We start from the raw sequence: 13,875 nt of genomic DNA, 5'->3' as shown, positions 1-13,875 counted from the left end.
CGGGAATTGAACCCCAATCGCTGGCACTGTAATAGCATTACACTAACCGCTACACCACCATGCTGCAGAGCCCTAGAGAGACCACACCTGGAATGTTATGTGTAGTTCTGTCCGGAGTGGGGACTTGTGGAGATCTCTCTTTCCCTTTAGCCTGAGAGTTTCATTTCTTGTTCCTTATTTTTCTATTCAGGTTTCCTGAAGATAAAAATACTTACTCCATTGACCGGCAGTTTCTGTGGGGTCGCAGCCTCCTCATTACACCGGTGTTAGAGCCAGGGGCCAGTTCTGTGACTGCATACTTCCCCAAAGGGGTTTGGTACAACCTTTACACAGTAAGTTGGAATGGGTTACTTGTTAACCACAGAGAATGTCAGCAGGCCTTGTGCACTGTCCATAAACATCTTTTAGTTTGTGATTGTAAATCAGGTGGTGGGTGTATATTGGAGCTGTAAGCTGTGCTTCTGTGGATAGCGATTTTACCTCTAGGACAGAAAGTTGTTAGATTAAGTCCCATTCCAGGCACAAAAATTCTGGCTGACACACTCAAATGCTGCAGTGAGGGAGGAGTGCTGCACTGTCAAAGGTGCTGTTTTTGGGCTGAAATGTTACCCCTAACCTTTCAGCTTGATTTTAAATGAAACAAAGAACAGGTTCTGTCTGGCATGCTGCCAGATTCAATCACCAAAATTGATTATCTGGCATTATTACTGCTTCGGCAAGCTTGTTTTGCACAAATTGGGCATGAGGTTTCCTACATTACAAAGCGACTACATGTCAAAGAAGTTGTGGATTTGCTGTTAATTGCTTTAAGACTTTGTAGGCTGTGAAAGATCTTTCTGATCCTGCCTTTCCTTCACTTTAGGCTTGCAATTCTACCAACATCCACACACCCATCTCCACCAGTGAAAACATCTTTTTCCTATTTCCCATACAGTGATTACTGTTAAACAGAACCTTTTAAAGAGATTGATTTTTATGATGCATCTATGACATTATTTCTCTCAGGAGGTGCTAGGATTGTGTTCAACGGGTTAGGAGTTAAAGGCAACCTAATGGAGGTCTTTAGGTCTTTAACCTATAATGGGTCGGATGAGGTTCATGTAGAAAGAATGTTTCCTCCTCATGGAAAATTCAAAACTCAAAGCTATAAATCCACGATGATTACTGACAAATATCTATGTAAGTGAGAGAAGTTGACCTCATTCAGGGAGTGGTTGGAGTATGTAACTTCCTGTCATGGGATGTAGTTGATCACAAGAGCACAAGATCACATGACAAGGGAGCAGAAGCAGGCCATTCGGCCCATCGAGTCTGCTCCAAGGAAAAGGGAAAAAGAAATGGGGAATGGGGAGAAAAAAAACCTAATCCCAATTTCCGGCCTTATCCCCATATCCCTTGATACCCTGACTATTTAGATATCTATCTCCTCCTTGAACGCCCTCACTGATCTGGCCTCCACTGCTGTACGTGGCAAGGAGTTCCACAAATTCACCACCCTCTGGCTAAAGAAATTTCTCCTCATCTCTGTTTTGAAACTGTGCCCTCTAATTCTAAGATTGTGCCCTCTGGTCCTGGACTCACCTACCAAGGGAAACAGCCTAGCCACATCTACTCTGTCCTTTCCTATCAACATTTTAAATGTCGCTATGAGGTCCCCTCTCATTCTTCTGTACTCCAATGAATACAGTCCAAGAGCCGACAAACGCTCATCATACGTAAGCCCTTTCATTCCTGGAATCATCCTTGTAAATCTCCTCTGAACCCTCTCCAACGTCAGCACATCCTTCCTAAGATGTGGGGCCCAAAATTGCGCACAATATTCCAAATGAGGCCTCACTAGTGCCCCGTAGAGCCTCATCAACACTTCCTTACTTTTATACACTATACCTCTTGAAATGAATGCCAACATAGCATTCGCTTTCTTTACCACCGATCTGACCTGGTGGTTAACCTTTAAGGTATCCTGCACGAGTACCCCCAAGTCCCTTTGTACTTCCGTACTTTGAATTTTCTCTCCTTCTAGATAATAATCTGCCCGCTTATTTCTGCTTCCAAAGTGTACAACTGCACATTTCTCAACATTGAATCTCATCTGCCATTTCCTTGCCCATTCTCCTAAACTGTCTAGGTCCCTCTGCAACCTTCTTATCTCCTCAATACTCCCTACTCCTCCACCTATCTTGGTGTCATCCGCAAACTTAGCCACGAAACCATTTATTCCATTATCCAAATCGTTGATGTACAAGGTAAAAAGGAGCGGTCCCAACACCGACCCCTGCGGCACACCACTAGTAACCAGTAACCAACCAGAACGAGATCCTTTTATTTCCACTCTTTACTTCCTGCCAACCAGCCAATGCTCCACCCATTCTGCTATCCTACCCGTAATTCCATAACCTCTCATCTTATTAATCAGTCTCTTGTGAGGCACCTTATCGAAGGCCTTTTGAAAGTCTAAATACACAACATCCACCGCCTCTCCCTTATCCACCCTACCTGTGATTTCTTCAAAAAACTCCAATAGGTTGGTCAGGCAGGATCTTCCCTTCACAAAACGATGTTGGCTAGGACCTATCTTGCCTTGCGCCTCTAGGTATTCCGTAACCCCATCCTTGAGGATAGATTCCAATAATTTTCCCACCACTGACGTCAGACTAATAGGTCTGTAATTTCCTTTATGCTGCCTCCCACCTTTCTTATACAACGGAACTACATTTGCGACCCTCCAGTCCTCCAGAACCATGCCGGAATCTATCGATTCCTGGAAAATTATCGCCAATGCCCCCGCTATCTCTAAAGCCACCTCCTTCAGAACCTGGGGATGCACCTCATCTGGTCCGGGAGACTTATCAGTCTTTAGCCCATTTAGTTTTCCTAGCACCTTCTCCCTAGTAATCTTAACTGAACTCAGTTCCATTTTGTGAGACTCCTGACTAACCGGCACATTGCTGATGTCCTCCACGGTGAAGACCGATGCAAAATATTCATTCAATTCCACTGCCATCTCTCTATCGTCCATTACAATACCTCCTGCACCGTTATCAATTGGTCCTATATCAACCAGTGTCTCTCTTTTACTCCTTATGTATTTAAAAAAACTCTTAGTATCCTTTTGAATGTTATCCACCAACTTCCTTTCATAATTCATCTTTTCTTTCCTAATGACCCTCTTAGTTTCTCTCTGCAGGTTTTTAAAAGCTTCCCAGTCTTCTGTTTTCCCACTAATTTTTGTTTCTTTGTATGCTGCCCCTTTTGCTTTTATTTTAGCCTTCACCTCTCTCGTTATCCACATTTGTGCTTTTTTCCATTCAAAACCTTTTTTCTTGGAATATATCTATCTTGCATTTTCCTTATTTCTTGTAGAAATTCCTTCCATTTCTCCTCCGCCGTCCCTCCAGCTCGCTTACTCTTCCAATCAATTTGGGCCAACTCTTCTCTCATACCATTGTAATTTCCTTTGTTCCACTGAAATATCGATACACCAGTTATCAGCTTCTCCTTCTCAAACTTGAAACTGAACTCAATCATATTGTGATCACTGGTTCCCAGTGGTTCCTTTACCTTTAGTTCCCTAATCACCTCCGGTTCATTACACAGCACCCAATCCAAAACAGCCGATCCCCTGGTGGGCTCTTCAACAAGTTGCTCCAGAAAAATGTCCCTTAGACATTCCACAAACTCACTCTCCTGAGTTCTACTGCCTTGCTGGATTTCCCAGTTCACCTTCATGTTAAAATCCCCCATAATTATCTTCACATTGTCACTCTGGCATGCTTTTTCTATCTCAAACTGCAACTTATCGTCCACTTCCTGACCGCTATTAGGGGGCCTATATATGACTGCTACTATTGTCCTTTTACCGTTGCTATTTCTTAGCTCCACCCATAAGAATTCCACCTCCTCTGACCCAATGTCCTTCCTTTCTGTTGATTTTATATCACTACTAACCATCATGGCCACACCTCCCCCTCTGCCTACCCACCTATCCTTCCTATACACTGTGTACCCCTGGACATTCAGTTCCCAATCACATCCGTCATAAAGCCATGACTCGGTGATTGCCACAATGTCATATTTATTAACCTGTAGTTGTGCCACTAGGTCATCTACTTTATTCCTAATGCTACGTGCATTTAAATATAGTACGTTTAGTCCGGTATCTGCTATTGATTTTGTTGTACTTCTATTGTTCAGCAGATTATCCTGACTTTCCACCTGTCTATCCTTCTTACCATCTTCACTACATACTATCTTAGACATGTTCCTATATACCTCATCCCCTATCCTAACATTCTGTATCCTAACATCCTGATTTGTTATACTTCTATTATTCAGCAAATTATCCTGACTTCTCACCTGCCTGTCCTTCTTGCCATCCTCATTGGACTTGTTTTTATCAACTTCCTCCCTTACCTTAGCATCTTGTAACCTAACATCCTGGTTTCCATCCCCCTGCCAGATCAGTTTAAACCCTCCCCTACAACTAAATTAAACATTCCCGCCAGGATATTGGACCCTTTGAAGTTTAGGTGCAACCCATCCTTAGCGAATAGGTCATGCCTCCCCCAAAGAAGGTCCCAATTATCCAAAAATCTGAAGCCCTGCCCCCTGCACCAGTCACTCAGCATAGAATGATTAGGTGCATTCAGATGAGGGAAGAGGGAACAGAAAGTTAGGCTGAAGGGCTGAGATGAGGAAGAAAGAACGGGAGGGTGGAGTTTAAACCCCACCATAGGCCAGTTGGGCCAAATGGCCTCTTCCTGTGCTCTGCATTACTGTGTATTTCTGTATAATTCCTCAAGAGTCCAAAACAATACCCGGGGCTTGTCAACTCTACACCAGTGTGTGCATTGTTTCTGGGTCACTGGCAGGGGATCCTGAGTAGGACTCCTGGCTAATGCCTGTTGCAACACTCAATGACAAAGGAGGCTGGGTGTAGTGAAATCAGTTGTAGCTGGAAGGCTTTTGCCTGAGCCCTGACTGTTCTCTCAGATGGACATAAAAAATCACATACATCATTGAAATCAAAATTTATTCATCACCCAACAATGAAATAAAACAAGCTCTCAAAATAATATATACTGCTTTTAAGTATTGATTGAAGGTTAGATGTTGGCCAGAACACCATCAATAACTGTCCAACACCACTTGAAAGAGGGGAGAAGATTTTGGTTTAAGGACTTATCCCAAAGGCACCATCTCTGACACCTCAGCACTCCCACATCAGCCTGGATTATACCCTTGTGCCCCTGAAGTGAGACCTGAAACCATAACCTTCGCACTCAGAGGCAAGAGTGGTCACCACTCCACCACATGCCCCTGATGCTTTTCACCAATTTTTACAGATTCACTATAGTAAGCATACCATACTGCTTGGTATGGCACCTACTCTACCCAAGACCGCAAGAAATTGCAGGGTGTTGTGGACACAGCTCAGTCAATCACGCAAACCAGCCTCCCCTCCATTGACTTCATCTACACTTCCTGCTGCCTTGGGAAAGCAGCCAACATAATCAGGGACCCCTCCCACTACAGTCAATCTCTCTCCTCACCCCTCTCATTGGGCAGAAGATAAAGAAGTTGGAGAACACATACCACCAGACTCAAGGACAGTTTATACTCCGCTGTTATAAAACTCTTGAACGGACCTCTTATATGCTAAAATATTCAACTCTTGATCTCTCAATCTACCTTGTTGTGGCCCTTGCACTTTATTTGTCTACCTGCACTGCACTTTCTCTGTACTTGTAACAGTATTCGGCATTCTGTTTTTTTCCCTTTTCTCCTACCTCAATGCACTTATATTTGGAATGGTTAGCCTGGATGGCATGCAAACGAAAGCTTTTCACTGTATCTTGGTACGTGTGACGATAATAAGCCAATTGCTGATTACCTTTTTACCAGGGTCAGGTTACTGAACTTCACCTGCTGAAATCTTTATTTCCCAACACCAATTCCCTGAAAGTAGCAACACAGGCCAATGGGGTGGTACAGATGTAATATGGCATGCTTGCCATCATAGCTCAGGGCACAGAATATAAGAGTTGGGACATTATGTTGCAATTTTACAAAACATTGGTTAGACCATACTTGGAGTGTTGTGTGCAGTTCTGGTCATCACTCTGTAGGAAGGATGTGATTGCACTGGAGAGGGTACAGAGGAGATTCACCAGGATGTTGCCTGGATTGGAGGACTTTAGTTATGGGAGAGATTGGATAGGCTGGGCTTGTTTTCCCTGGAACGAAGGAGGCTGAGAGGTGATCTGATGCAGGTGCATAGAACTATGAGAGGCATAGATAGGGTAGACAGTCAGAATCTTTTTCCAATGAAAGGGATGTCATAAACAAGAGGGTGTAGGTTTAAGATGACAGTCAGGAATTTTAAAGAGGGAACATTTTTTTCACACAGAGAATGGTTGATATCTGGAACGTGCTGCCAGACCAGGTAGTGGAGGTAGATACAATCACAATGGTTAATGTAGACAGGCACTTGAATGGGCAAGGCATGGAAGGATACAGATCTAATGCAGGCAAATTGGATTAGTGTCAGCAAAAGGGTTGGCATGGATGTGGTGGGCTGAAGGGCCTGTTTCTGTGCTGTACAAGTCAATGAGTCTATAACACTTTGTTCCTCCCCATTATACTCTGATTGAAGGGCACTCTCACCTAAGCCTACTGTATGTACAGCACTGTCCTGACAATGTCTAGGTGGATATCAGGACTGAACACATTTTCGCTTACTTCTTTACCAACAGGGCTCCCCACTCGTTAGCACAGGAGAGTACGTCAAACTGCCCGCTCCTCTAGACACCATCAACCTGCACCTGAGGGAGGGCGAGATCATTGCCACGCAGGTACCTTGTTTTCATATTTAAATTCCTTGCTGTTTCTTTTAACTCCTTTTTAAATTTCTTGGACTATTTACTCGTTTGCAGGCTGAGCCTCCTAGTACAAAGTTAAGAGAGTGCTACGCTGTTGCAGATGCTACTCTTAGATGAGATGTAAATCTGAGGTCTCTTCTACTTTCACGATTCCTTGATTTCTGAGAAAAATAGAGGGCTATGGGTAAGCCTAGTAATTTCTAGGGTAGGGACATGTTCGGCACAGCTTTGTGGGCCGAAGGGCCTGAATTGTGCTGTAGTTTTTCTATGTTTCTATATTGCCATGGCCAATATTTATCCCACAGTCAACACTAGACCACAACTGATCATCACATTACTGTGCACCAATTGACAAATTGGAACAGTGACAGCACTTCAGAAGTCCTTTGGGACTTGGTGAGTTATGAATAGGATTGTAAAAATGCAACCCTTTCTCCCAAAGGCACTGATTTATTGTGTTGGATACCTTATACAACAAGGACTAAGGAAACAGTAATAGGGCACTCCAGCCCTTGACACCTGCCTTATTGGGCAGTAGTTGACCTGTACCTCATTTATTCCTCTTAGCTTCATAACCCGGTATCCTTAGCCAACAACAACTTTTCAGTCTGCAGGGTGACACATTGCATCTGCCTCTGTTTTTCAACAGGAACCTGCCACAACCACCTGGGTGAGTAGTGGCAACCCTCTTTACCTGCTTGTGGCACTGTCCCAGGACACATCAGCAAAGGGCTACCTCTTTTGGGATGACGGCGAGAGTCTGGATACATACGAGAGAAACGATTACACTTATGTTGAATTTACAACTGACAAGGTACGATCCTTAACCTACGACTCCTTGACCTAGCAAAGCACTTGATTCAGGTCCCATGATGGTATACAACCACTGGTGGAATGTTAATCAATCTCTGTTTCATAATCTAGTTTTCTCTTCCACCCCTCTGAAATCCCCTCTTCTGTGCTGTAAGTAACGCACTGAATAAATAGAGATGGGCCAATAAATCTCCTTAAGCTCGTTCACCACTCAATTTGATCATGGCTGATTTACCTCTCAGCACCATTCACCTGCACAGGTGTCTTTAGGGAGAAACCAGAAGAGTACGTGAGGGAGAAAGGTAAAGAAAGAGAAGCTATGGGTTGGAGGAGCATGTGGAGAGCATAAACTGCTATGTAATTACCTGCCTTTGATTCCTATACCTTTGTACTCCTATCCAAGAAGAAAAATCCATCCTTATTCTCCATGGCTCCAGCATTTGCAGGAGAGAGTTTCACATTCCTACACCCTATTGTGTGAAAGGTTTGTTTCTTGATGTCCCTCCTCAGTGGCCTGTCTCTAATGATGCTGAGAACTATTCCTGCTGCTGGTTATCATTCTTGCCTAACATCCCACCATTACTGGAGCTTAGTGGCCATTCTTCACCTATGAGTGGTGGAGGCTGAGTGACTGTGGAGAGCTTTACATCCAAGCCTGGCTCTGCCCTCACTCATTTGCTGTCCAGACAGAACAGTGGAGTAATTAGTCAAGCCAAACAGGTTGGGAAATTCCCAGGATCTCAGGCTGGAGAGGCAGCTTCCCAACTCCCAATCATCATCCAATACTATGTTGGATGTCCATGCTCATGGTACAGGTGAGTATAAGATAGAGGTTGGGTGTGTGACTGTATTCAGGTTTGACTTATTGTCAGAGGTGACTTCACTTGCCTATCAAATTTCCATACCCTTTGCTAAATTCCCCAGATGATATTTCTTATCATGAATAAACAATAGTACTCAAAGAGAATTTAAGAAAAGTGTTGTTGTTTTCTCCCTGTATTCACTTTTGGCAGTATTCTAGAGATTGGTCTTCAGATCTAGGGTAGCAGGGAGACACTACACGTATACCAGTGCAGGACTGAACATTCCAAAGACTCACACCCTGTGTAGGTACACTTTGGTGACAGTATAACTGCCCAAGTGATCCTCTCTGGATTTGCTGGGGGTCCCTGATTTCCCAGGGTTCTTCAGTGGCATAACCCCAGCTCTCTTCTGGAAGCTGGACCCCCACATTGAATTCTGACAAGGATGTGTTGTCTATTCACTCTGTAGAACGAGCTGACCTCCAAGGTGCTACATGTGAATGTGGATGCTTCCTACATCAAGGTGGACATTGTGAGTGTGTTTGGAGTCAAGTTCCATCCCTCGAGGGTCATCGTAAATGGGAAGTCTGTTCCCTTTTCCCACTCTTCAAACCAGGTGAGGCCCTAAAGGCCAGGATATTATCCGAACCATTCTTCCCCTCAACTTCCTAAAGTCCCCACACATCCAAATCTCTTCCCATCCAACTCCCTCCTCTATTGATCCTGTCCTTCCCCCACCTCCTATCCCCCCAACTCCCCATCACCTCCCTCCTCCACCCATTCTGCCCTTCCCTCCTCCACATCCTATCCCCCTCAACTCTCCTCCACCCTTCCTGCCCCTCCCACCACCTCATCCTCCACACCCTCCTACCACCTGCCTCCCCACTCATCCTGTCCCTCATCTCCCCATCACCTCCTTCCTCCACTCATCCTATCCCTCTCAGTCTTCACCACCTCCCAACTCCACATCCTATCCCTCTGAACTCCCACCACCACCGTATCCCCCTGCCGCTCCTCTCCCCCATTTACCCTAACCCAATCACCTCTGGATATCAGCCACTGTCTGACCCCTACTTACCTGTGACATCTCCCTTCTCCTTCACTACGACCCTCCTCGCACTCCCGGTCCTTTTCCCACTGCTCTGCCACTGGCTGCTGCACCATCAGCCACCCTCTCCCCATGGTCTGGAATTCTTTCTTGGAAATTCTGTACCCTTCTCATCCAATGAAGACTATCCATTTGATGAAGATTTTGGTTCCCTGGCCTGATCATAGAATCATTACAGAAGGAGGACATTCAGTCCATCAGGACTGTGTAAGCACTTTGTAGATCATTGTTGTCAATCCCATTCCCTGGCTCCTTTCATAAAATCTCACAAATTATTGTCCCTTGTGTTGAACCAATTTCCTACCCCTTCTCCGTGAACCATGTGCTAATGTGAACTGCTTCCCCCTATCTAAACCCTTCGTAAACTTATAACCTGACATCAAATCTCCACGAGAGAATAACTCAGCTTCTTCAGTCTAACCTTGTAGTTGAAATCCCCCCTCCCTGAAATTGTTCCAGTGAATCTTTTTTGCACCTACTCTGGGATAATCACACCCTTCGCAAAATGTTGTAACTGAAATTGGATGCGGTACTCCAGACCTTTGGCTCTTCAATTATTGCCTTCCTCATCAGCTCATTATGTTAGGCCTCATTTTCAGGTGAATTGTCAATCATACAATCGTACATGACCACTAACAATGTTCTCTGCCCAGGCAGTGCTGACATTGCTTCCTCTGTCTGTGATCCTCCCTCTTTTCTCAGAACCAGACCAACAAAGCCTCTCCCCTCATTGAGCTGAAAATGTACTGATTAAGGCAATTATCCTGAACACATTTTATAAATTTCCCTGCACCCCTGCTCGGTCAATATCCTGTTCAGTACTGGGGTAACTGAAGTCTCTCGGTGTCACACTTGTATTTCCGTAATTTTCCTGTAGATTTGCCCCCTCCCTCTCCCTATTTGGTGGCCGTCAGAATGTCCCTGGCAGGGTGATGGCACCCTTCTTGCTTCTTTACTCTAACCAAATGGATTCTGTCTTTGACCTTGCAAAGACAGCCTCTTCATTAGTACAATTATGTTCCTTAATTGCTTTTAGCAAGCTTTTTTCTCTTCCCCATCTTTTCTGAACCCTTGGTATCCAGGAACATTAAGTACCCAACCCTACCCTGTTTTGGGACCATGTTTTAATTATTCCCACTACATCATATTCCCATCCAGTTATTTGTGCCTGCCACCCAGTAGCCTTATTCACCACACTCTATAATGCAGGGTTACACACCTGAATTCTAAACCTGTCTTTCTTGTAGCTTCTTTTGATCCGCTATACAACTTGCTGCTCCTGTTCTATCTAACCTTCCATACCTTTGCACTTTATTTCTTTTGTCAATTACTCCATGATAGAGCCCAAGATGCCTTCTTCTTTGGCTTGGTGTTATTTTTTAACTATTGGATAATCTGAAGCTCTTTAGGACATTTTACATATTACAGGCTGTGCACCCTCTCTGGTTCCCATACCAAATACCACCCATACACCAGGCCCCATATAATGACAAATTTTGTATTCAATGTCTTTGAGAGTTCATCGAGTGGATGATGGGTGTAAGGGCTGCCTGAATGAATATACAGTATCCACATCTCTGACTCCCTGCAGGTTCTGACTGTCGATAATCTCCACCTCCCCCTTGAGAAACAGTTCTCCATCTGCTGGTCGTAATTTCAGCACGCAGAGCTTGAACTGAAGATTTGTGGTGCCTTTTAAAGCAGGCTCCATCCTGCTACACGCTATTATCAACTACAAAATCTTCTGAAATTATTTGACAAATCTGCCAACACCTGCGGAGTGAATATCTAGGTGAATCCTTGAGGAAACATCTCAACTCTACAGGACACCCCAAAGCACTTTACAGTCAATGAGCCTTGTTTTCAATGGTTTGACTTGCAGCATGGCTTGCCTTATCTAACCTTTGCTCTTTTTTATTCATGATTTCACTGTCTGTATCTAGAAATTGGACTTCACACTAGGTGGGTGCTGTGGAATGTCGACGTCAAATCAGGGGACCCCAAAAAAGTTGTGAAATTGGGGAAAATTGCCTTTAAGAAAAATGATTGGGCTGTTTCCGCCCAATCGCCGCATCAAAATGCCGCTTGCGCAGTTCCTGACTGCGGCTGCCTGCAGAGCTCACAGTTCCTGCATCATTGCCACTAGGAATCATGGGAAGTAGGTCACAGCTGTAAAGAACTTCCATGGCAGTCAAGGCAACTATAAGGGAAGCTGCCATGCAGATGAGGCAAAATGCAGGAAAGGGGAGAGCTTGTATTTTGAGTCAACTTTCCTCCCTTCCCTCATCACTGAACTGGTCCCAGGTTGCCAGTAGCTCTACATCATTGTGAGGCAAGTGCCTGTCACTCTGCTGAGTTTGCAGTATGCATCAGTACTGTGCATAGCTGTAGCACTGTGAGACCCAGACATGGAGTCAACAAGACATCAGTGCCAAAATGGGGATCCTATAATTCATGTGCTGATCTGCTCTGCAAGTTACACCTTAACTAAGAGTTGCAAATGGTGGCTGAAGGTCATAGCACACACGTTATTGGTCCAATGTTTGCAGGTACGGCAGAGCATTGTTATTCAATTTGTTACCACCTAATGAACTGAAACCAGACTGTTCTCATCTCCTGACCTCAAAACTGTGGAACTCCTCATCTCGTCAGCCCTCCCTCCTTTAAGTACATGTATTTCAACTTTTCATGGCATCAATGCACAGGTCAGGTCATTGTGGGTGGTACTGGAGAAACATCAGCTGTACTTAGACCTACCCTGTCCAATTTTATAATGGGTACGACCTACACTGAAAATGGTGGCAATTGCATTAAAATTATGCACTCTGTTGATTTTATGTGCAATTTACATTTTAAACTAGGCTCCAAACACTTCAATTTCTAGGCAACATCTTTCCCCATTTTTTTTTAAACCACTGCCTGTTCAATCTGCTCAGATCCCATATTCAGTTTCTATCCTTGCACTGATACCCTGACTTAGACGTGTATGATAATGCATAAAATACCTCAGGGGGGGCTGCCTAACATATCACTGAGGAACAAATTAGACTGGTTGATCACCCACCCAACTATAGTTATTTCCTGGCAAAATAAATCTCGTGCTGCAATCACTGGATCTGACGTGGAAAATGCTTCACTGTGCAAATTAGATTTTAACGTGATAAAAGAATTAAGTTCTCCCACTTGATCTTTAGCTTAGATTCATGTTTCTTTTTCTCATGAATTAAACTTGACTGGAGTAATTAGGACCTGCGCATCAAGTTGTTGTTATTGTGGGTGTGAATTCCTGAAAGTGTTATTGGTTTGCTAACATACCTTTCCAAAGGGAAATGGATACAAACTTGAAGGGGAGTAAACGTACTGGGTCCAGGGAAGGGGCAGAAGGAGTAGGGAAGAATTGGTGACGTCTTTCAATGAGCTGAATGGCCTCTGTACAGTCCTCACCTTTGGTTTGGAGTTACTTTTCTGCCACTGTTGACTTTTGGAGTTGGGACTACAGGTGATCAGTTATGGTTACTCAATTTGTTGCCAGCTAATGAACTGAAACCAGACTGTTCCCGTCTCCTGACCTCAAAACTCCTCATCTCATCAGCAACACCCCCCCCCCCCCCCTCTTTAAGTACAAGTATTTTAATTTTTCATGGCATTGTTGCACAGGTCAGGTCAGGTCAGCATTGACTGTCTTGAAAAGTAGAAAGCCACTCAGGTCTATATTATAATGGCCTATATTAAGAAGTTCCAAGATGTTGATCCACAATAGGTGGATGTGCTTCCACCTGGGGACTGAGGTTGCTGGTGATGTGGTCAGCCTGAATATCTTGTGTTGTTCAAGCCTTAAGTTACTTGACTGTTCTGCTGCTTTTCATTTACTCAATGGCATATACCAGATCTGTCACACATAGAATGCTGGTGCTTGATGGAAAGTTAAGTTACATGCTACCTATTTTTGATCCATCATAGGTCAAAGCTGATATTTTCAATGGAATAGAATCATATCATTCAGACCCACCTGACTGCCATTTCAAATACTATAGTCCTTTCCTATAAGAACTTGTCTTACATGATATCATTTAGGATACCCAAAAGCACTTTTTAGCCTTAAAGTTTTTGTTTAGTGTACTTACAGTGGCAGTGTAGAAAATGTTTACAGAAAGCTCAGCCCCCAAGCGCAGTGGGATCGTAGTGTGACTGTCTGCACTAAACAAATAATGATGTTGTTACATGCACACCTGACTCAGGGAAAAGATCAGACAAGCTAACATGGAAATGC

At 44.1% G+C, this 13,875-nt stretch overlaps 1 protein-coding gene across 3 annotated transcripts in view; it reads left to right on the top strand.

The window, feature by feature from the left end:
• The window catches only part of LOC127573864 (transcription factor MafK-like), a 106,930-nt gene extending 93,084 nt beyond the window's left edge, over nt 1-13,846 (top strand). For all 3 annotated transcript variants that reach the window (XM_052022409.1, XM_052022408.1, XM_052022410.1), the window contains 5 exons: nt 191-332; nt 6,756-6,854; nt 7,531-7,695; nt 8,967-9,113; nt 11,197-13,846. In XM_052022409.1, coding sequence (XP_051878369.1) covers nt 191-332; nt 6,756-6,854; nt 7,531-7,695; nt 8,967-9,113; nt 11,197-11,259 — 616 coding nt within the window. In that variant the 3' untranslated portion in view covers nt 11,260-13,846. The remainder of the gene's footprint in view (nt 1-190; nt 333-6,755; nt 6,855-7,530; nt 7,696-8,966; nt 9,114-11,196) is intronic.
• The last annotated feature ends 29 nt before the right edge of the window (nt 13,847-13,875 follow it).

The sequence above is a fragment of the Pristis pectinata genome, chromosome 8, assembly GCF_009764475.1.
Source record: "Pristis pectinata isolate sPriPec2 chromosome 8, sPriPec2.1.pri, whole genome shotgun sequence".
Taxonomy (NCBI): domain Eukaryota; kingdom Metazoa; phylum Chordata; class Chondrichthyes; order Rhinopristiformes; family Pristidae; genus Pristis; species Pristis pectinata.
Note: the sequence above shows the minus strand (reverse complement) of the source record. Positions and strands in the feature narration are given on the sequence as shown.